Here is a 23143-nt window from a genome sequence, read left to right as displayed (position 1 = left end):
CCAAACATGCCTGGAGGCAGCCAGATCTGGAGTGAGGAGAGATCTGGCTGGCTGGGCTGTTCCAGCTCCAAGAGCAGAGCCACTCACACCATCCAACACAGACACAGCCACTCACACCATGTCACTGTATAGCAGCACTATACTGATTCAACCCAGGGAACACACAACAGTAGCAATGCGCATTCCCCTCCCACCTCAGCATCTGTCTTTTTCATTCATCTATTTCTGTGTTTGAGGGGTGCAAAATCCACTTGTCACTTAAATCTCACTGGATTGATTATTTTCACTTTATTGCGACTCTTTCTTACTCTTGCTTTGTGCCTGTCGTTTTTTTCCCTTTAACGTTACAACCACAGACATGTTTGTAATGACTTGTCAAAATTGAATATATTGTCTTTCCGTTGCATCTATAACAACGCTAAAGCTTCATCAGGGATTTAATGCATGGTCTTGGAAATTACATCACAAGAAAGAGAAGGTAACATTATTTTGATGTGTGTTGATTTTTTTGCCCAATTGAAAAAAAGTTATAATTTAATACAGTTGAAATGTTTACAAATTAAATGTGCTGAAATCAACACTCAGTTTATAGTGCTATTATGTCTGAACTCGCAAACAATGTTGTAACGTGTGCGCTGAGAATTGGGAAGCAAGTTCAGGGAGTGAGTGTTTTAATAAATAAACGTAACATAATACCAAAAAAGAAAACACAAACAACACACATACATGACACTGGAACAGAAACAATGACGACGGGGGAAGGAACCAAACGGAGTGACATATTTAGGGAAGGTAATCAGGGAGGTGATGGCGTCCAAGTGAGTCTGATGACGCTCAGGTGTGCATAACAATGGTGACAGGTGTGCGCCATAATGAGCAGCCTGGTGACCTAGAGGCCGGAGAAGGAGCGCACGTGACAAATGTATAGTATGAATGGAGTAGGAAAATGTATACATTCACGACTGTAAGTCACTCTGGATATGAGCTCTGGAAAAGAGCGTTTGCTAAATGACCCAAATGTAAATGAAAAATGTATGTACAGATAGATGTAATATAGAGTCAAGCGTGTTGATTTTTAATCTGATGGTATACTGCTATTGACACACTTGCTGAATTAGGCAACAGAACGTGGTGAGTGCAGGTAAGCCTAGACAGCGCAAGTTTTTGGTGTTTGCAGCCCTGTTCCACCCCTTTATGTTGATTTATTCATATTGCAAATACACAGTGTGTTTATGCAAATTAAGCATATAAAATGTACTTTATTTTAACACAAAATATTTTCACAAATACCTAATACCATTAGAACATGTAATTTTACAATAAATGTAATACCTGAATTCCCACAAATCCCTAAACTCCATTCATTATTTGTCCGTGCCAGTAACATGTTTTATGTGCCATAATTTAGTCAATATCTGATGGATTTTAAAATTCAAAAGGTTTGGAGTATATTCATCCATTGTCCAACTGTTATATTAATTGAATTGCTTTTAAAACCTCTTAACAATTTTGCTGACTGTTGCTGCGTTAGTCTTTGGAAGAAGTGGGGGAGACTGGATAAGCATCGTAGTGTCCAGACTATTTAAGGTTCTGGAGCGTCCGTAACATATCAAGGCTATTTAAGGTTCTGGAGCGTCCGTAACACATCAAGGCTATTTAAGGTTCTGGAGCGTCCGTAACACATCAAGGCTATTTAAGGTTCTGGAGCGTCCGTAACACATCAAGGCTATTTAAGGTTCTGGAGCGTCCGTAACACATCAAGGCTATTTAAGGTTCTGGAGTGTCCGTAACACATCAAGGCTATTTAAGGTTCTAGAGCGTCCGTAACATATCAAGGCTATTTTCAGCCTAATTGCAAGGAGTCCTCTTGAGGAAAATGGCCTTAGAGAGAAAAACTGTGGAAGGGACGTCAATGGATGGAGTTTCTTGAGGCATGAGGAGAGTGTGCTTGTGTCCTCCTCCACCCCTACTTCCCCAGTCTAAGACTATTTTTGCATGGACAAGATTAACAAATGCTTTTTTCTGTCTGAATGATGAGGCAAACAGTGATTGAGTAATAACTCTGTTTTGCATGATGCAATGTGATGTTTTACCAGAGCAAAGAGCACAAGACTGGAGCATCTAATGACAAACCCGACCCTCCCATACCATATCTTCGAACCCCCTTACTGATTTAATGTTGATGGGGGTTGGCAGAGGGCTCGTCCTTTCATCCCTCCTCAGCTATACTTCTCTGAGGCTCTGCTGTATGCATAGGCCCGAGCCAAATGAACAGGGAAACCTTCAATAGGAGGCGGTGTGCAATGTGCAGGGGCTATGCACGTCGAAGGAAGTTCTACATGAACACATTTGCATTGTAAGAAATTAGGTTTCAACCTGCCCATCCCATCCCCCATGCCAAGCCCTGATTGGATCAAATGATTATGAACTTTTATTTAACTAGGGAAAAACACAAATGTGCCCTGGGAACAATACAGAAAATAACATTTTATACCATTTAAAACAAAAACTTAAATAGCAAGTATTGTATACACAATAAACAATCAAACAAAACAAACACATTTATCAATGTAAAAATCCTTAGCCTTTCTACTAAACTGACCCACAGAGAACAACACATCCAAATGAAATGTTACTTGGAGATTATTACACATGATAGGGGCCTGGTAGGAAAAGGATGATTTGCCCAACTCTAAGGATATATGTGGTGTCTCCAGCATTAACCAACCCTGTAATCTAGTGTTGTAATCCAAGACAGAGTCTCTGAATAAGTAAGGTGTGATCCACAGTGTCGAATGCCTTGGACAGGTCAATGAAGGGGGCAGCACAGTGTTTCTTCATATCTAAACAATTTACGAGATTATTTAAAATCATAGAAGTAGCAGAGATGGTACTAAGATAGTTTGGGAATGGGACGATAATTATTTAGATCACTTGGGTCGCCGCCTTTATGTAAAGGAAGCACATGGGCCGCCATCCAAACTCTAGGGATAGTATTATATTTAATTGTCAAGTTAAAAATATGTGTTAATGGTTCCTCAATCAATGGACCAAAAAGCTGTTATTTGTATTTGTATTGATTATGGATCTCCATTAGCTGCTGCCCTGGCTTGTCTCCCCCTGTCTGGTACAGGTACCCCCACCGCACTCCCCCCTCTCTACTGAGCTTTTGCTTGCCTCCAGCCACAGACACTGTTGGGGCGAGTGACTCTGATCTTACAATGGCTGTCCCCAAGTCGTTTTTTTCCTTGTTCATTTTGCTATTTTGCTATTTGCGTCATGACTCCTGCATGCTTTGTTGACTATGAACTTTCTTGTTTACCCTACCGTGGAACAGACTGTTCGGGACTCTGACTCTCTATTGGTTACACAGACTTTTGGCCCCCCATCCTGTTCTATCCACCTCTCGCCGGCTTTGTATTCATGTTACCTGATGAAATTACTGTATAATATGATCCTGTTGCCATCTAATGCACATTCTCATGTCATACATCAACACTGCAGAGCTTTCCCTGTCCTCTGCTGTGCCTTGATTGTATTACTGATGATGATCTCTGGAGGAAATGTGCATGTACACCCAGGCCCATCTACTGTTGCTAGCCCCAATTCTGACTTGTGCTCTGATATCTGTTTCACGGATTTCTGCTCTCGTAAAATCCTGGGTTTTCTGCACGTTAATACTAGAAGATTATTAGCTAAAATGGATCAATTGAAAGTGTGGGTTCACAGCTCCAATCCAGATGTGTTGGTCATTACTAAGACGTGCTTTAAGGAAGAGTGTTTTGAATACTGATGTTAACCTTTCTGGTTATAACCTTTTTCGGCAATACAGATCTTCCAAAGTTGGGGGAGTGGCAATCTTTTTCCAAGAATCACCTTCAGTACTCAGTTGTCTCCGCCAAGTCTGTCCCCAAACAATTTGATTTGCTGATTTTAAGCATTCAACTTTCAAATAACTCTTTGTTGACTGTTATGGGGTGTTATCGTCCTCCATCAGCGCTGACCTGTACCCTACCTGCACCCTAAGCACTCTTCTGGCCCCTTACACTAAGTCTGAATTAGAGGTCGACGGATTATGGTTTTTCAACGCCGATACCGATTATTGGAGGACCAAAAAAAGCCGATACCAATTAATCGGCCAATGTTTTTATTTTATATATTTGAAATAATGACAATGACAACAATACTGAATGAAGACTTATTTTAACTTAATGTAATACATCAATAAAATCAATTTAGCCTCAAATAAATAATGAAACATGCTCAATTTGGTTTAAATAATGCAAAAACAAAGTGTTGGAGAAGAAAGTAAAAGTGCAATATGTGCCATGTAAGAAAGCTAACCTTTAACCTTTTGCGACGAGCAAACCCGTATCCGGGAGCGTAATCATAGCCTCAAATGCGTTAGCATAACGCAACGGACATAAATACCCCTATAAACTTTTTCTATTCATGAAAATCGCAAATGAAGTGAAATAAATATATTCAAACACAAGCTTAGCCTTTTGTTAAACAACACTGTCATCTCAGATTTTCAAAATATGCGTTACAGCCAACGCTAGACAAGCATTTGTGTAAGTTTATCATGGCATAATGCTATGCTAGGCTCTGCTGGCAGCAGGCAACATTTTCACGAAAATAAGAAAAGCAACCAAATTAAATCATTTACCTTTGAAGAACTTCAGATGCTTTCACTCAGGAGACTCCCAGTTAGATAGCAAATGTTCCTTTTTTCCAAAAATATTATTTTTGTAGGCGAAATAGCTCCCGTTTGTTCATCATGCTTGGCTGAGAAATCGACCCTAAAATGCTACAACTATAACGCCAAACTTTTTTCAAAATTTGCTCCATAATATCGACAGAAACACGGCAAACGTTGTTTAGGATCCATCCTCAAGGTGTTTTTAACAAATATATTCAATAATATATCCGTCGAGGCAGTTGGTTTCTCATAAGAAGCGATTGTAAAAATGGCTACCTCAGTATTTTACGCAAGGTTTTCTGCGGGAGACACCATGTGACCACATGCCATATATGGTCCCTTACAGCCATTCTTCAAGGGAAATGCCTAAAAAGACGTCACAATGCTGTAGACACCTTGGGGAAAACGTGGAAAACGTAAGCTCATTCGTAGCTCATTCACAGCCATATAAGGAGTCATTGGCATGAGGCGGTTTCAAAAAATGCGGCACTTCCTGGTTGGATTTTTATCTGGGTTTCACCTGTAACATCAGTTCTGTGGCACTCACAGACAATATCTTTGCTGTTTTGGAAACGTCAGAGTGTCTTCTTTCCAAAGCTGTCAATTATATGCATAGGCGAGCATCTTTTCGTGACAAAATATCTTGTTTAAAACGGGAACGTTTTTCATCCAAAAATTTAAATTACGCCATCTAAATCCAACTTGCTCAGAACATGAGAACATATGAATGCTGGTGGTTCCTTTTAACATGTGTCTTCAATATTCCCAGGTAAGAAGTTTTAGGTTGTAGTTATTATTGGAATTATAAGACTATTTCTCTCTATACCATTTGTATTTCATATACCTTTGACTATTGGATGTTTTTATAGGCACTTTAGCATTACCAGTGTAACAGTATAGCTTTCGTCCCTCTCCTCGCCGCTACCTGGGCTCGAACAAGGAATACATCGACATTAGCCATCCTCGAAACATCATTACCCATGCAGAGCAAGGGGAATAACTACTCCAAGTCTCAGAGCGAGTGACGTTTGAAAAGCTATTAGCGCGCACCCCGCTAACTAGCTAGCCATTTCACATCGATTACACCCGCCTAATCTCGGGAGTTGATAGGCTTGAAGTCATAAATAGCTCAATGCTTGAAGCACAATGAAGAGCTGCTGGCAAAACGCACAAAAGTGCTGTTTGAATGAATGCTTATGAGCCTGCTGGTGCCTACCATTGCTCAGTCAGACTGCTCTATCAAATCATAGACTTAATTAGAATATAATAGCACACAGAAATATGAGCCTTAGGTCATTAATATGGTCGAATCTGGAAACTATCATCTCGAAAACAAGGCGTTTATTCTTTCAGTGGAATTTGGAACCGTTCCGTATTTTATCTAACGGGTGGCATCCATAAGTCTAAATATTCCTGTTACATTGCACAACCTTCAATGTTATGTCAAAATTAAGCAAATTATGCAGTCCAAACTGTTGCATATACACTGACTCTGCGTGCAATGAACGCAGGAGAAGTGACACAATATCACCTGGTTAACCTCTTACGTCGACCCGACACGCAAGCGTCCCATCTAGACACCTGGAAATGCAAATGCGCTACGCTAAATGCTAAATGTACTCGTTAAAACTCAAACGTTCATTAAAACACACATGCAGGGTATTGAATTAAAGCTACACTCGTTGTGAATCTAGCCAACAAGTCAGATTTTTAAAATGCTTTTCGGCTAAAGCATGAGAAGCTATTATCTGATAGCATGCAACACCCCGAAATACCTGAAGGCGACGTAAACAAAAGAATTAGCGTAGCCGGCGCTACACAAATAGCAGAAATAAAATATAAAACATTCAATACCTTTGACGAGCTTCTTTGTTGGCACTCCTATATGCCCCATAAACATCACTATTGGGTCTTTTTTTTTCGATTAAATCGGTCCATATATACCCAAAATATCCATCTATGGAAACTGTGTGATTCAGAAAAAAACACAGTTTCAAAACTAAAAAAGTCGACGATAAACTTTCACAAAACACTTCGAAATACTTTTGTAATCCAACTTTAGGTATTAGTAAACGTTAATAATCTATCAAATTGATCACGGAGCAATGCGTATTCAATAGCTCCACGTCTTCAAATCATGTTCGGAAATCTCTCTTCCAAAACTTCCTGTCGGAGACCGGATAGAATGGGGTCTCTCTCCTTTGTTTGACCAAGAAATAACTTCCAGGAAATTGACAAGACTGGCGACATCGTGTGGAAGCTGTAGGAATCTCAGCACCATTTAATTTGGTGTCCCTTAAACAATACATGCAAGTGGCGCATGGATATTTTTTCCAGTTTTCAGTGACCAGTTTTTCTTGCGCTTTTCGATGAAACACACACTCTGTTATAGTCACAGCCGTGATTTAACCAGTTTTAGAATGCTAGATAAACTAGTAGGATCATCAACCATGTGTAGTTAACTAGTGATTATGATTGATTGATTGTTTTTTATAAGATAAGTTTAATGCTAGCTAGCAACTTACCTTGGCTCACTGCATTCGCGTAACAGGCAGGCTCATCGTGGAGTGCAATGAGAGGCAGGTGTTTAGAGCATTGGACTAGTTAACTGTAAGGTTGCAAGATTGAATCCCTGAGCTGACAAGGTAAAAATCTGTCGTTCTGCCCCTGAACAAGGCAGTTAACCCACCGTTCCTAGGCCGTCATTGAAAATTAGAATGTGTTCTTAACTGACTTGCCTAGTTATATAAAGATTAAATAAATGTAAAAAAAAAAAAAAAACGGCCAAATCGGTGTCCAAAAATACCGATTTCCGATTGTTATGAAAACTTGAAATCGGCCATAAGCCAGTCTGAATTTGTCCTGCTACGAGACCTAAACTGGGACATGCTTAAACCACCTGACCAAGTCCTAAAGCAATAGGACTCCCAAAATCTTTCTCAGATTATTACCAATCCCACAAGGTATGACTCCAAATACCCTGAAGAGGCTTGATATTATTGTCACAAATAATCCTGATAGGTACCAGTCTGGTGTTTTCTGTAATGACCTTAGTGATCACTCTTTTACAGCCTGTGTTTGTAATGGTTGCTCAGTGAAACGTCCTGTCCTGATTTGTCATAGACACTTGCTAAAAAAATTAAATGAGTAAGCCTTCATTTATGACCTGGCCTCTGTAAAATGGTATAGAATCAGCTTGATCCCCTCTGGCGAAGACGCTTGGACCTTCTTTTTTGATGTCTTCAGTGATATTGTTAACAAACACGCCCCCATGAAGATAATTATAATAAAAAAAAGGTTCAGGCCTTTGTTCAACCGTGATTTTACAGAGTTACTCCACCTCAGAATTACACTTGGCGAAAGGCTCAGCACATGCATACTCATGGTTGAATGGCTCTCGTTCAGGCAAATGAGAAATAAGTGCACTCAGGCTCTCCGGAAGGCCAAAGTTAGTTACTTTAAGGAGCAGTTCTCTCTCGGTGGGTCTAACCCCAAGAAGTTCTGGAAAACGGTTAAAGACCTGAAGAATAAACCCTCCTCCTCACAGCTGCCCATGTCCCTTAAAGTTGATGATGTGGTTGTTACTGACAAGAAGCACATGGGTGAGCTCTTTAAGAACCAATTCATTAAGTCAGGAATCCTATTTGCCCACTCAACATTTCATCATCTCCCACCCCTTCTAATGCGACGAGCCCCGACGCTCCTCCCTCTTTTTTTCCCTGCCCCACTACAAAGTTTCCCCCTGCAGGCGGTCGCTGAGTCTGAGGTGCTAAAGGACCCCCAAAAAACATCTGGGTCAGATGGTTTATACCCTTTCTTCTTTAAGGTTGCTGCTCCTATAATCCTGTCACTTCCTGACCATAGAGAGTCCTTATTTTCTAAGGTGGAGTAGGTCAAGGAGTGACTGGGGGGTTAGTCTAGTTTATTATTGTAGTTATTTTGTATGATTCCCAATTAGAGGCAGCTGGTAATCGTTGTCTCTAATTGGGGATCATATTTAAGTTGTGTTTGTTCCCACCTGTGTTTGTGGGATATTGTATTTTGAGTAAGTGTATGTAGCACCTCTGTAGTCACGGTTTGTTTATTGTTTTATTGTTAAGTTTCACTATTAATAAATTATGTGGAACTCAACATGGTCCGTTACTACAAACGAACGTGACAAATCCCCAACCCTATTTCTGATCTTTTTAACCTCTCTCCTCTCTGGGGAGGTTCCCATTGCTTGGAAAGCAGTTAGGTATTTATTTAAAGGGGGAGATCAAGCTGATCCTAGCTGTTATAGGCCTATTTCTTTTGTGCCCTGTTTATCTAAAGTGTTGGAAATACTTGTCAATAATCAACTGACTGGCTTTCTTGATGTTTATAGTATTCTCTCTAGTATGCAATCTGGTTTCCGCTCAGGTTATGGATGTGTCACTGCAATCTTAAACATCCTCAATGATGTCACCATTGTCCTTGATTCTAAGCAATGCTGTCCTGCAATTTATTGACTTGGCCAAAGCTTTTGATACGGTAGACCATTCCATTATTTTGGGCTGGCTAATGAGTATTGGTGTCTCTGAGGGGTCTTTGGCCTGGTTTGCTAACTACCTATCTCAAAGAATTCAGTCTCTAAAGTCAGAACATCTGCTGTCTCAGCCACTGCCTGTCACGAAGGGTGTACACCAAGGCTCGATCCTAGGCCCCATGCGCTTCTCAATTTACATCAACAACATAGCTCAGGCAGTAGGGAGCTCTCTCTTCCATTTATATGCAGATGCTACAGTCTTATACTCAACTGGCCCATCCCTGGATTTTGTGTTAAACGCCCAACAGCAAAGATTTCTTAGTGTCCAACAAGCTTTTTCAGCCTTTAACGTTTTTCTGAATACCTCCAAAACAAAGGTAACGTGGGCTGATAAGAAGAATGCCCCTCTCCCCACAGGTGTGATTACTACCTCTGAGGGTTTAAAGCTTGAGATAGTCACCTTATACAAGTACTTGGGAGTATGGCTAGACGGTGCACTGTCCTTCTCTCAGCACATATCAAAGCTGCAGGCTCAAGTTAAATCTAGACTTGGTTTCCTCTATCGTAATCACTCCTTTTTCACCCCAGCTGCAAACTAACCCTGATTCCGAGGACCATATTAACCATGCTAGATTACGGAGACATAATTTATAGATCGGCAGGTAGGGATGCTCTCGAGCGGCTATATGTTCTTTACAATTCGGCCATCAGATTTGCCACCAATGCTCCTTATAGGACACATCACTGCACTCTATACTCTTCTGTAAACTGGTCATCTCTCTCTCAAGACCCACTGGTTGTTGCCTATTTATAAAACCCTCTTAGGCCTCACTCTCCCCCTTATCTGATATATCTACTGCAGCCCTCTTCCTCCACATACAACACTCGTTCTGCCAGTCACATTCTGTTAAAGGTCCCCAAAGCACACACATCCCTGGGTCGCTCATCTTTTCAGTTTGCTGCAGCTAGCGACTGGAACAAGCTGCAAAAAACACTAAAACTGGACAGTTTTATCTCAATCTCTTCATTCAGACTCAATCATGGACACTCTTTACTGACAGTTGTGGCTTCTTTGCATTGTTGTCTCTACCTTCTTGCCCTTTGTGCTGTTGTTAGTGCACAACAATGTTTGTACCCTGTTTTGTGCTGCTACCATGTTGTGTTGCTACCATGTTGTTGTCATGTTGTGTTGCTGCCATGCTATGTTGTCATCTTAGGTTTCTCTTTATGTCGTGTTGTGTTGTCTCTCTTGTCGTGATGTGCGTTTTGTCCTATATTTTTATTTAATATACTTTTATTTTTATTCCCAGCCCCCATCACCGCAGGAGGCCTTTTGCCTTTTGGTAGGCCATCATTGCAAATAAGAATTTGTTCTTAACTAGTTAAATAAAGGTTAAATACATTTTAAAAATGACACACCACATACCAACACATATTATTTACATCAACAACATAGGAATAACTTAAAAACATATTGTATGACCTCTTACACACAATATAAGGCTCAGCATTTGGAACTGGTTTTCCTAGATATGGCTACTATATTGTGATCACTAAATCCTATGGATTTTAATACTGCTTTCCAGATAATTTCTGCAGCATTAGTAAAGATATGATCAATACATGTTGTTGATGTTTTTTCCTGTACTGTTTGTAACTACCCTGCTACGTTGATTGATAACCTGAACCAGGTTGCAGGCACTAGTTACAGTTTGAAGCTTTCTCTTGAGTGGGCAGCCTGAAGAAAGCCAGTCAATATTTAAATCACCCAGCAAGTATACCTCTCCATTGATATCACATACATTATCAAGCATTTCACACATGCTATCCAGATACTTACTGTTAGCACTTGGTGGTCTATAGCAGCTTCTCACCAGAATGGGCTTTAGGTGAGGCAGATGAACCTGTAGCCAAATTACTTCAACAGTATTTAACATGGGATCCTCTCTAAGCTTTACAGGAATGTGGTTCTTAATATAAACAGCCACACGTCCACATTTGGCATTTCTGTCTTGTCTGTAGATCTTATAACCATGTATTGCTACCACTGTATCATCAAGTGGATTATCTAAGTGAGTTTCAAAGATTGTCAGAATATTAATGTCATCTTTTACTAGCAAATTATGTTAACCTGGGCTATTTTTTCTACTTTTCTGAAATGCTTGATTATTATTTTTGCTTTACTGGGAAGCTTAGCCTAGGTTATTTTTATTATTGTTGCTAGCCCCGGCCCGCTAGCTGTCTGAATCGCCGTGTCTCCGGCCCGCGGAGCTACTATGATCCCTATGATCACTCGGCTATGCATGCCTCTCCCTAATATCAATATGCCTTGTCCATTGCTGTTTTGGTTAGTAATTATTGCCTTTTTTCACTTTAGAGCCTCTAGCCCTGCTCAATATGCCTCAGTTAACCCTTTAGTCCCAACTCCCACACATGCGCTGACCTCACCTGGTTTAAATTATGTTTCTAGAGACAACATCTCTCTCATCGTCACTCAATGCATAGGTTTACCTCCATTGTATTCACATCCTACCATACCCCTGTCTGTCCATTATGCCCTGAATCTATTCTACCATACCCAGAAACCTGCTCCTTTTACTCTCTGTTCCGAACGTACTAGACAACCAGTTCTTATAGCCTTTAGCCGTACCCTTATCCTACCCCTCTGTTCCTCTGGTGATGTAGAGGTTAATCCAGGTCCTGCAGTGCTTAGCTCCACTTCCATTCCCCAGACACTCTCATTTGTTGACTTCTGTAACAGTAAAAGCCTGCCAACCCTGATGTCCTAGCCGTGTCTAAATCCTGGCTTAGGAAGACACCCCAAAACCCTGAAATGTCCATTCCTAACTATAACTATCTTCCGACAAGATAGAACTGCCAAAGGGGGCGGAGTAAGCCTGCAGAGTTCTGTCTTACTATCCAGGTCTGTGCCCAAACCATTTGAGCTTCTACTTTTAAAAATCCACCTTTCCTGAAACAAGTCTCTCACAGTTGCCGCTTGCTATAGACCACCTTCTGCCCTTAGCTTTGCCCTGGACACCATATGTGAATTGATTACCCCCCATTCTATCTTCAGAGCTTGTGCTGTTAGGTGACCTAAACTGGGACATGCTTAACACCTCAGCAATCCTACAATCTAAGTTTGATGCCCTCAATCTCACACAAATTATCAATGAACCTACCAGGTACAACCCCAAATCCTTTAACACGGGAACTCTCATAGATATCATCCTAACCAACCTACCCTCCAAATACATCTATGCTGTTTTCAACCAGGATCTCAGTGATCACTGCCTCACTGCCTGCGTCCGTAATGGGTCTGCGGTCAAACGACCACCCCTCATCACTGTCAAACGCTCCCTGAAACACTTCAGGCCTTTCTAATCGACCAGGCCCGGGTATCCTGGAAGGATACTGGCCTCATTCCATCAGTAGAGAATTCCTGGTTATTATTTCGTCACCATCTTAAATAGCATGCCCCATTCAAAAAGTTTAGAACCAGGAATAGATATAGCCCTTGGTTCACTCCAGACTTGACTGCCCTTGACCAGCGCAAAAATATCCTGTGGCGTACTGCATTAGCATCAAATAGCACTCACGATATGCAACGTTTCAGAGAAGTTAGGAATCAATATACACAGGCTGTTAGGAAAGCAAAGGCTAGCTTTTTCAAACAGAAATTTGCATCCTGCAGCACAAACTCAAAAAGGTTCTGGGACACTGTAAAGTCCATGGATAATAAGAGCACCTCCTCCCAGCTGCCCACTGCACTGAGGCTAGAAAACACTGTCACCACCAATAAATCCGCGATAATTGAGCATTTCTTTAAGTATTTTTCTACGGCTGGCCATGCTTTCCACCTGGCTACCCCTACCCTGGTCAACAGTCCTGCACCCCCCACAGCAACTTGCCCAAGCCTCCCCCATTTCTCCTTCACCCAAATCCAGATAGCTGATGTTCTGGAAGAGCTGCAAAATCTGGACCCCTACAAATCAGCCGGGCTAGACAATCTGGACCCTCTCTTTCTAAAGTATCTGCCGAAATTGTTGCAGTCGCTATTACTAGCCTGTTCAACCTCTCTTTCGTATCGTCTGAGGTTCCCAAAGATTGGAAAGCTGCCGTGGTCATCCCCCTCTTCAAAGGGGGTGACACTCTAGACCCAAACTGCTACAGACCTATATCTATCCTACCCTGCCTTCCTGAGGTCTTCGAAAGCCAAGTTAACAAAGAGATCACTGACCATTTCGAATCCCACCGTAACTTCTCCGCTGTGCAATCTGGTTTCCGAGCTGGTCATGGGTGCACCTCAGCCACTCTCAAGGTTCTAAACGATATCATAACCACCATCGATAAGAGACAATACTGTGCAGCTGTATTCATCGACCTGGCCAAGGCTTTCGACTCTGTCAATCACCACATTCTTATCGGCAGAATCAAAAGCCTTGGTTTCTCAAAGGACTGCATCGCCTGGTTCACCAACTGCTTCTCCTAAGAAGTTCAGTGTGTCAAATCGGAGTGTCTGTTGTCCGGACCTCTGGCAGTCTCTCGGGCCGACTCTTTTCTCTGTATACATCAATGATGTCGCTCTTGCTGCTGGTGTTTCTCTGATCCACCTCTACAACACCATTCTGTATACCTCTGGCTCTTCTATATATTAACTAACCTCCAGACGAGATTCAATGCCATACAACTAGCCTTCCATGGCCTCCAACTGCAAGTAAAATTAATGCATATTCTTTAACCGATCGCTGCCCGCACCTGCCCACCATCACTACTCTGGACAGTTCTGGATTAGAATATGTGGACAACTACAAATACCTAGGTGCCTGGTTAGACTTTAAACTCTCCTTCCAGACTCACATTAAGCATCTCCACTCCAAAATTAAATCTAGAATCGGCTTCCTATTTCGCAACAAAGCATCCTTCACTCATGCCCTCGTAAAACTGACTATCCGGGCCTCCCGGGTGGCGCAGTGGTTAAGGGCGCTCTACTGCAGCGCCAGCTGTGCCATCAGAGTCCCTGGGTTCGCGCCCAGGCTCTGTCATAACCGGCCGCGACCGGGAGGTCCGTGGGGCGACGCACAATTGGCCTAGCGTCGTCCGGGTTAGGGAGGGCTTGTAAGGATGTCCTTGTCTCATCGTGCACCAGTGACTCCTGTGGCGGGCTGGGGACAGTGCGCGCTAACCAAGGTTGCCAGGCTCTCGTTGGCTGGCCATTGCTGGCCATTCATCACCAAACCCACTGGCTCCAGGTCATCTATAAGACTTTGCTGGCCACTATGACCTTATCTCAGCTCACTGGTCACCATAGAAGCATCCACCCGTAGCACGCGCTCCAGCAGGTATATTTCACTGGTCACCCCCAAAACCAATTCCTTTTTTGGCCGCCTTTCCTTCCAGTTCTCTGCTGCCAATTACTGGAACGAACTGCAAAAATCACTGAAGCTGGAGACTCATATCTCCCACACTAACTTTAAGCACCAGCTGTCAGAGCAGCTCACAGATCACTGCACCTGTACATAGCCCATCTGTAAATAGCTCATCCAACTACCTCATCCCCATACTGTTATTTATTTTATTTATTTTGCTCCTTTCCACCCAAGTATCTCTACTTGCACACACATCTTCTGCACATATATCACTCCAGTGTTTAATTGCTATATTATTTCGCCACTATGGCCTATTTATTGCCTTTCCTCCCTTATATCCTACCTCATTTGCACACACTGTATATAGACTTTTTCTATTGTATTATTGACTGTATGTTTGTTTATTCCATGTGTAACTCTGTGTTGTTGTTTGTGTCGCACTGCTTTGCTTTATCTTGGCCAGGTCGCAGTAGTAAATGAGAACTTGTTCTCAACTGGCCTACCTGGTTAAATAAAGGTGAAATAAAACAAATAAAAAAATTAGTGCAGGGTGAGCTGCACATAGTGGACTTCCTATTTGGGTACACTCCCTCAGCACTAACAGTATAACTCATGTTCATAGGCACATGATTACTACATACAATGGCTGTAGGATCAGCAGATGCATTACGGACAGTAAGTGGGACGTAAAACAAGGTTATTTACATTGTATCGTCCAACGCCACTAGAATATTGTACATTTGCTGAAGCATTATGACAACTCAGTGACACAATGGTAGAGATTAAATGAGCTTGACTTGGGTCATTGATAAGTCATTGTCTCAACTCAGCCCTTTAATGCTGTAAAAGGATCCAGGAACCCAAATGATTTGGGTGGATCCCATCCTCTTATAATACATGTTTTGTTTCCAGAAGGTATCACAATTGTTAATAAATATTACACCCACAGAGCTGCAATAGTCTTGTGACCAGTTATGGAGAGCTAAAAGGCTGCTGAACCGCTCAATGCCGCTATTTAGGGAGGGCAGAGGGACAGATATTATGGGGCTGTTTGTTGGTGTCAAGTAGAGACCCAATCGAACCCTTCATTTAAATTTCCACCTAAAAAGACATACCCAAATCTAACTGCTTATAGCTCAGGGCCTGAAGCAGGGATATGCATGTTCTTGATACTATTTGAAAGGAAACACTTTAAAGTTTGTGGAGATCTAAAATGAAAAGTCATGTTTTCTATTTTATTTTTGTTGCATCATCCAAGAAATGCAAAAGAAAGGCCATACATTGACATAGGTGACTCATTTCAGGAAACTAGGCGTATGTCCCGGGTCACCACTTCACAAGAGAACCGTTTGAACAGAAACTTATTTTTAAATCAAAATGAGTTTTTGGCCAAAAATGCCTTCTGGAACGTGCACTTTCATGTGCCTTAATAACAAACTTCTATACCACCTGTAAATACGAATATTATTTTTTTACGAGCCTAGTTGGTTTGGCCATGGAAAAAGCCAGCAACCTCCCTGCTAGCCATGATTGGCTGAGATAATGTGTGGGCTGGACATGCTGAGAAATGAGTTTGGATTGGTCTGCCATATAGCATGCTTCTGTCTATTTGAGCTGGTTAGTATGTGTACGTAATCCTGTCTAACGCGGATTTCTCAAGTGTCAGTTGTGCAGAGGTGAGGACGGAGTAACTGAGTAAAATAACGTACTTTACTCTGAAAAATAAATCTGCCAAATAAATCCACGCAGGGAAAACAAACCCTAACACAAAAGACTAACACAAGACCAGGAATAATCATGCACAAAACAAAATGAGGACTAGAGGGTTAAATAGGGAAATATAAATTATGTAATGGGAACCAGGTGTGTACAATCAAGAAATAACAAATGGAAAAAGAAACGTGGATCGGTGTCAGCTAGAAAGCCGGTGACGACGACCGCCGAACACAGCCCGAACAAGGAGAGGCACCAACTTCGGCGGAAGTCGTGACAGGCTTTAAAATAAATATATTGCTTATTAGAACTGCATAAGTGTTGCTCTCCACTTTCTGGAGGACCAAGTTTTGATATCAGTGGAATTAGAGTTTGATAGCCAAGGAGATGGAGAAAACACCTGTCTCCGGATTACATCTTCAAACTAAGGGCAACCATGGCATCCGTGACAGGTAGAAGTGTCCATCCATGATGTATATGTGTAAGATAGTCTAGCTAGCTACATTTTCAGATATTACACATTTCTAATTTTGACATAAAGACTTTTCATTTCAAGGTAAAGTGTGCTGTTAGCTCACTAACGTTTGCTGGCTGACTCGCTAACTAAAGTCATGCATTTGGGATTCATTGTTTACCTAGCTAGCTATCTAGCTACATTTCTTAACAAAATACTCTCGTCTTAGTGTGCCAGAGCTCAGAATAACTGATGCATTTTTGAACGCTCAACACCCTTTGAATATGTCCGGTGTCATTAAACATCGGCAAAAAAAACATAATTCAGTTTTTGTCAGCAGCCGAGTTACAGTCACCAACGCTCTTGTGATAAAAAGCCTAACCAGCTCTATTAAGGCGAGTAAAATGGTCAGAGTGAGGTGTTCTCTCATTATGGATGTAGCTAGCCAATGTTTGCCAGTTAGCTTGGGTGCTTGACTGTAGTTGTAAGGTCAGAGCTTTTGGAACAACCTTACTTATTGGCTGGAGCGTCCAGTGTGCACTCTGAATGCGAAACCACAGATAAATCGACAGAGCGAGTAATGTTCAGTGAGCTGTTCTCTCTCTCTCTCTCTCTCTCTTAGATGTCTGGAAATAGCTGGAAAGTTTGAACAGAACGGTTGGATCAACCATTAAATAGATGGGTGGGGCTAAGGCTTAAGAGGGTGTTAACAATGCTGAATGGGTGTAGACAAAGAATGGCTCTCCAATAGTAGTAACAAAACATTGAAATACGGTTTTCTCACAAGTTAGTTTACAATTTGATCAACTTTCAAAGCAGAATTACTTTCCCATTCTTTCTTCAAATGCAGTGTATGATATACCATTTTCTAGCACTGTCTCTACTTTTATCGAATGTAAAAAACAGAAATTAATATGTTGCTACATAAGACCGAATCCAGGTGGTGAGTCACAATTTTCCTTTTTGTGGCACCTGACCCCATGACTGAACATTAGTCCAGGTGTGACAAAACTTGGGCCTGTAGATCCTGCCTTGTTTTCCAACAGCAGACTATGATCAATAATGTCAAAAGCCACACTGAAGTCTAACAAAACAGCCCCCACAATCTTTTTATAATCAATTTCTCTCAGCCAATCATCATTCATTTGTGCTGTGCTTGTTTATTGTCCTTCCATATAAGCATGCTGAAAGTTTGTTGTCAGTTTGTTTAATGTAAAATAGCATTGTATCTATCTGGTCAAACCCATTTTTTTCTTACAGTTTACTAATGATTGGTAACAGGCTGATTGGTTGGCTATTTGAGCCATTGAAGGGGGCTTTACTATTCTTAGGTAGAGGAATGACTTTTGCTTCCCCCGAATACACTTTCAATTAGGCTTAAACTGGGAAAGTATGGAAAATATGAGTGGCATAATCGCTGTTCCATCCAAGATGTCAGACCCCGGTGGCATGTCATTGTTGACAGAGAAAAAATAATAAGTATATCTTCCGCAATCCTTTTACAGAATTTAAAATTACAATGCTTTCATAATTTGGTCAGATATAGTTGGATGTGTAGTATCAGCAATTGTTGCTGGCATGTCATGCTTAAATGAGCTAATCTTACAAATTAGAAAATCATTAAAGTAGTTAGCAATATCAGTTGGTTTTGTGATGCATAAGCCATCTGATTCAATGAATGATGGAACTAAGTTTGCCTTTTTTCCCAAAATTGAATTTAAAGTGCTCCAAAACGTTTTACTATCATTGTTGATATCATTTATCTTTGTTTAATAGTTCATTCTTATTTGTATGCAGTTTAGTCTTGATTTCCCAATTTGCAATACGTTTGCCAATCGGTTGTGCAGCCAGACTTATGAGAGTCAAAATCGAGCTCAGGTGCATCCCGTTTCCATTGATCATCCTTGAGATGTTTCTACAACTTGATTGGAGTTGATTTGGAAAGGCAAACACATGTCTATATAAGGTCAGTTGACAATGCATGCCACAGCAAAAACCAAGCCTTGAGGTTGAAGGAATTGACCACAGAGCTTGAGAGGATCTGCGGAGAAGAATGGGAGAAACTCCCCAAATGCAGGTGTGCCATGCTTGTAGCGCCATACCCAAGAAAACTCAAGGCTGTAATCGCTGCCAAAGGTGCTTCAACAAAGTACAGAGTAAAGGTTCTGAATTTTTATGTAAATATGATATTTCAGTTTTTTTTATTTTATACATTTGCAAACATTTCTGAAAACCTGTTTAAGTCAGGGGGTCTGAATATTTTATGGATGCACTGTATAATTCCAAAACACAATCTTGTTGATATGCATTCATACATTGCTAGACCATTTATCATACACATTTGCATGTTAAAATGACTTGGTGGTTGTATCAACAATTGCATCAACTTAAATTAGATTTTTTTTAAAGCATAAAATGTGATACCGAACACACTTTCAATGTGTTATAAAGATTATTAGGATTGTTTGTTAATTTATGTATTGATTAATATTTCTGTCTACATCTCTGCAATGCTGTCGCTGACAAGGAAAATAGACTACTCTGCTTCAAGCGATCCTTGCATTGCAGACGTGCTGCTTCAAGCGATTCTCGCTTCGCAGACCTATTGCTTTTACTTTCGGTATAGCATGTCTCATTCATTATGTGACTCACGTTATTGAGCCGTACATGGCAGCTTTGGTTTAGTTTGACCGTTACACTACCTATTACTCTGCACAAGGCGCTGTCTGTCACTGGCTTACTGTAATTTTTATCAATCTTTTCTATCTGCCTTTAACCCCACCTTCCTCCTTTCCCACAGGGGGAGCGGGGTCCAGATGGAAGCCCAGGTGCCAAAGGTTATCCTGGCAGGCAGGTGCAGTAAATCCTCTGGTGTGCTGTGACTGGTACAGTGGGGTCAGGCTTGACTGGTACAGTGGGGTCAGGCTTGTCTGGTACAGTAGGGCTAGGGGTCAGATATGACTAGTAAAGGAGGGTCAGGGGTCAGGAGGTTATGCTCATCTAGAGTAGGGTTAGAGGGTTCAGACCAGCTCTTAACTGGTGGATTAAGGAGGATTAAGTGTTAACAGGTTGTACCTGTGTAGGGGAGAGTGAATGTACTAGAGCTATGAAGCATAATTATGCGTATCACAATTCTGCACATCTACACCATGTGCAGGACAAGAGTTGTTGTCATGTAAATCATGCCACAAAGAGTCAGTTGAAGAGCTATAGTAAATCTTCCTAAGAATAAATGTTTTGACAATAAATTAAGAGACTCTTTTAATTACATACTTCAAACCCAAGTCTGCTTCAGTCACAGCTGCTTTCCTGGCATCTACTCCTAGAATGGGTTACTGTGTTTCTAGAAACTGCTACACTAGAGGAAGTCCTGTCTCTCCCTGCTGTTAATCACACACCGACTCATAAATTCCCAATTAACAGACTAATAAAATTGCACAAAGATGCACGAACGCACACACACACACACACACACACACACACACACACACACACACACACACACACACACACACACACATAGTGTCACTGTGATAATTGGTTGGTTTTTATCTTACCACTAATTGTGTTTAACCGTTCAACTACTTTTTCTCTGTCTTTGTCTTAGGGTTTGCCAGGTCCCATAGGAGCCATTGGGCCAAAAGGCACTCGGGTAGGTGTACCCTTAATTCCCTCTATCCCAATTATTTTCCAGTGGAGCCTGACTTTCTTTAGCAGTGCTATAGCCTGGACATTTGAGTCATACCCATAAACACCACACTGAACGCTGTTGTCATGCCTACGGGTCGTGATTTGATCAATTCTGGAAAGAGGCTGATGTTCTTATGTTTACTGTATGTTTTTGGTTTTCAAGGGCAATCCGTCTCTGTCTTCTATGTTTCGGCTGATCTGACCTTGACCTCTATGCATCCGGCTTGACACAGATTTTACTACTCTCTGTTTACAGTGGATCGTGTCTCCAGTCTCCAGCAAAACACACTCGCTTGCCAAGAGTTGTTTAATCAAAGTTATTGGTTTTGTCTGCTATAACCCCCCCCCCCCCCACACACACACACACACGTACTGTACTTCTGCCTTTTCCACATAAACAGTTGTCTAACTGTATACAACCACCACACTCACACACACACACTCAGTGATGTGATGTTATGTTGTGCTTCATTAAAGACCCTTTATCAGCTCCCTTGGCTGTTCCATAACTGGCCCTGCCCCCACCGGCTGGAATTTCCTGTTTACAGTAGTAAAGAGGCCTTCCATCCTCTCCTTCTCTCCATCAGCAACCCCCATCCCCTGATCTACCACACAACCATCCCCCTGTCCTATCTACATCCATTCCCTACCTACCTATAACTACCATCGTATCTATCCCCTACCAACAACCATAAGCTATGCATCAACCAACTCCCTCCCAACCCCTGGTTCACACATCTACCCCTTATCCCATATTTACCTTCAAGTACTTACCTACCTAAAGTATACTACAGCTACCCCGTCAATTACATCTAACCACCCTGTATCTCTGATCTACATCTACCCTGTCTGCTAATGTGCCTCACAACCAGCTCCTGATCCCCTAGCTACAACTAACCAACTCACTACGACTAACCACCACTATCACTCAGCTATAACCATAATCTACAAACTACCAGCTATAGGACTCTATTTTGAACTAGCGTTAATGCACCCTCTTTGGGAAATTTGACTTGTAAAAGCCAGCGCTCCTCTTTTATATCAGCTTGCTTGGGCTGAGGTGGGAATGGTGATGTATTTGTGGTGTGTCCTGTAAATCCTGTGTGCCAATTTCAAGCAGCGTAACTGGTGATATTTAAGACTCACCGAAAGCTGTCCTTAGCTGTAACTCAATTGGTTATGGCATCAATTTTGCCAGCGGAGGCACACAGTAGCTTAATCAGAGACAAGATGGTGCTGATAGAGATGGCAGCTTCGCTTCAAGTCCTTAGGAAACTGTGCAGTTTTTTTTCTTGCATTGTTAGTGTTATTACATACAGCCGGGAAGATCTATTGGATTTCAGAGAGACGTCAACTTACCAGCACTACGACCAGAAATACGACATTCACAAAGCGTATCCTTTGCCTGCATCTCCCAGGGCATTTGAACTGATTCCAGAGGCCAACCAGAAACAACGCCGTCGGAGAAGGTGCCGGCGCGGTCTTCTAGTGAGACTTTGGATGTGCGCACACCACCCACCACCGTCCAATCCCTAGTTAACAAAGTGAACAATTAGGGCAAGAGTTGCTTTCCAAAGAGATATCTGGGATTGTAAGATACTCTGTTACACGGAGACATGGCTAGCTGGGGACATGCTGTCAGAGTCCGTACATCCAACGAGATGTTCAGTGCATCACGCCGAAAGGAAAAAACATCTCTCTTGTAAATAGAAGGGCGGGGGTGTATGTTTCATGATTAACCACTCGTGGTGTAATTGTAACAACACACAATAACTCAAGTCCTTTTGTTCACATGACCTAGAATTATTCCTCACAACTAAATGCCAAGTATTATCTCCCAAAAGAACTCTCCTCAGTTACAGTCACAGCCGTGTATATCCCCCGCAAGCGGATACCAAGACGGCCATCAAGGAACTTCACTGGCCTTTATGCAAACTGGAGGCTGCATTTATTGTAGAAGGGGATTTTAACAAAGCTAATCTAAGAACAAGGCTACCTAAATTATATCAGCATATCGATTGCAGTACACGAGCAAGTAACACACTCGAACACTGCGACTCTAACGTCCGCAATGCATACAAGGACCTCCCCCGCCCTCCTTTTGGCTAATCTGACCATGACTCCATCTTGTTTCTTCCCTCCTATAGGCAGAAACTAAAACAGGAAGCACCCGTGCTTAGGTCTATCCAATGCTGGTCTGAATATCAGATCCACGCTTTAAGATTGCTTTGATCACGTGGACTGGGATATGTTCCAGGTAGCCTCAGACAATAACATTGACGAATATGCTGACTCGGTGAGCAAGTTTATAAGGAAGTGTATAGGAGATGCTGTACCCACTGACTATTAAAACCTTCCAATAACCAGAAACCGTGGATTGATGGCAGCATTCGCGCAAAACTGAAAGCACGTACTACTGCATTTAATCATGGCAAGGTGACTGGAAACATGACCGAAAATAGTGTAGTTATTCTTCCCTCCGTAAGGCAATCGAACAAGCCAAGCGTCAGTATAGAAACAAAGTGGAGTCGCAATTCAACAGCTCAGACACGAGACATACATGGCAGGGTATAGAGTCAATCACGGATTACAAAAAGGAAACCAGCACCGTCGCGAACATCGACGTCTTGCTCCCAGACAAATTAAACAACTTCTTTGCGTGCTTTGAGGAGAATACAGTGCCACCCACATGGCCCACTACCAAAAAC

At 41.8% G+C, this 23143-nt stretch overlaps 1 protein-coding gene across 1 annotated transcript in view; it reads left to right on the top strand.

Annotated features, from left to right (window-relative positions):
• LOC139409704 (collagen, type XXVII, alpha 1a) overlaps positions 1-23143 on the top strand; it is a 272027-nt gene that overhangs the window by 73968 nt on the left and 174916 nt on the right. The window contains exons 9-10 of the mRNA XM_071155105.1: positions 19546-19599; positions 20353-20397. Of these exons, the coding sequence (XP_071011206.1) occupies positions 19546-19599; positions 20353-20397 (99 nt within the window). The remainder of the gene's footprint in view (positions 1-19545; positions 19600-20352; positions 20398-23143) is intronic.

This window comes from Oncorhynchus clarkii, chromosome 5 (genome assembly GCF_045791955.1).
Source record: "Oncorhynchus clarkii lewisi isolate Uvic-CL-2024 chromosome 5, UVic_Ocla_1.0, whole genome shotgun sequence".
NCBI classification, from domain to species: domain Eukaryota; kingdom Metazoa; phylum Chordata; class Actinopteri; order Salmoniformes; family Salmonidae; genus Oncorhynchus; species Oncorhynchus clarkii.
This window is presented reverse-complemented; position numbering and strand designations above follow the sequence as displayed.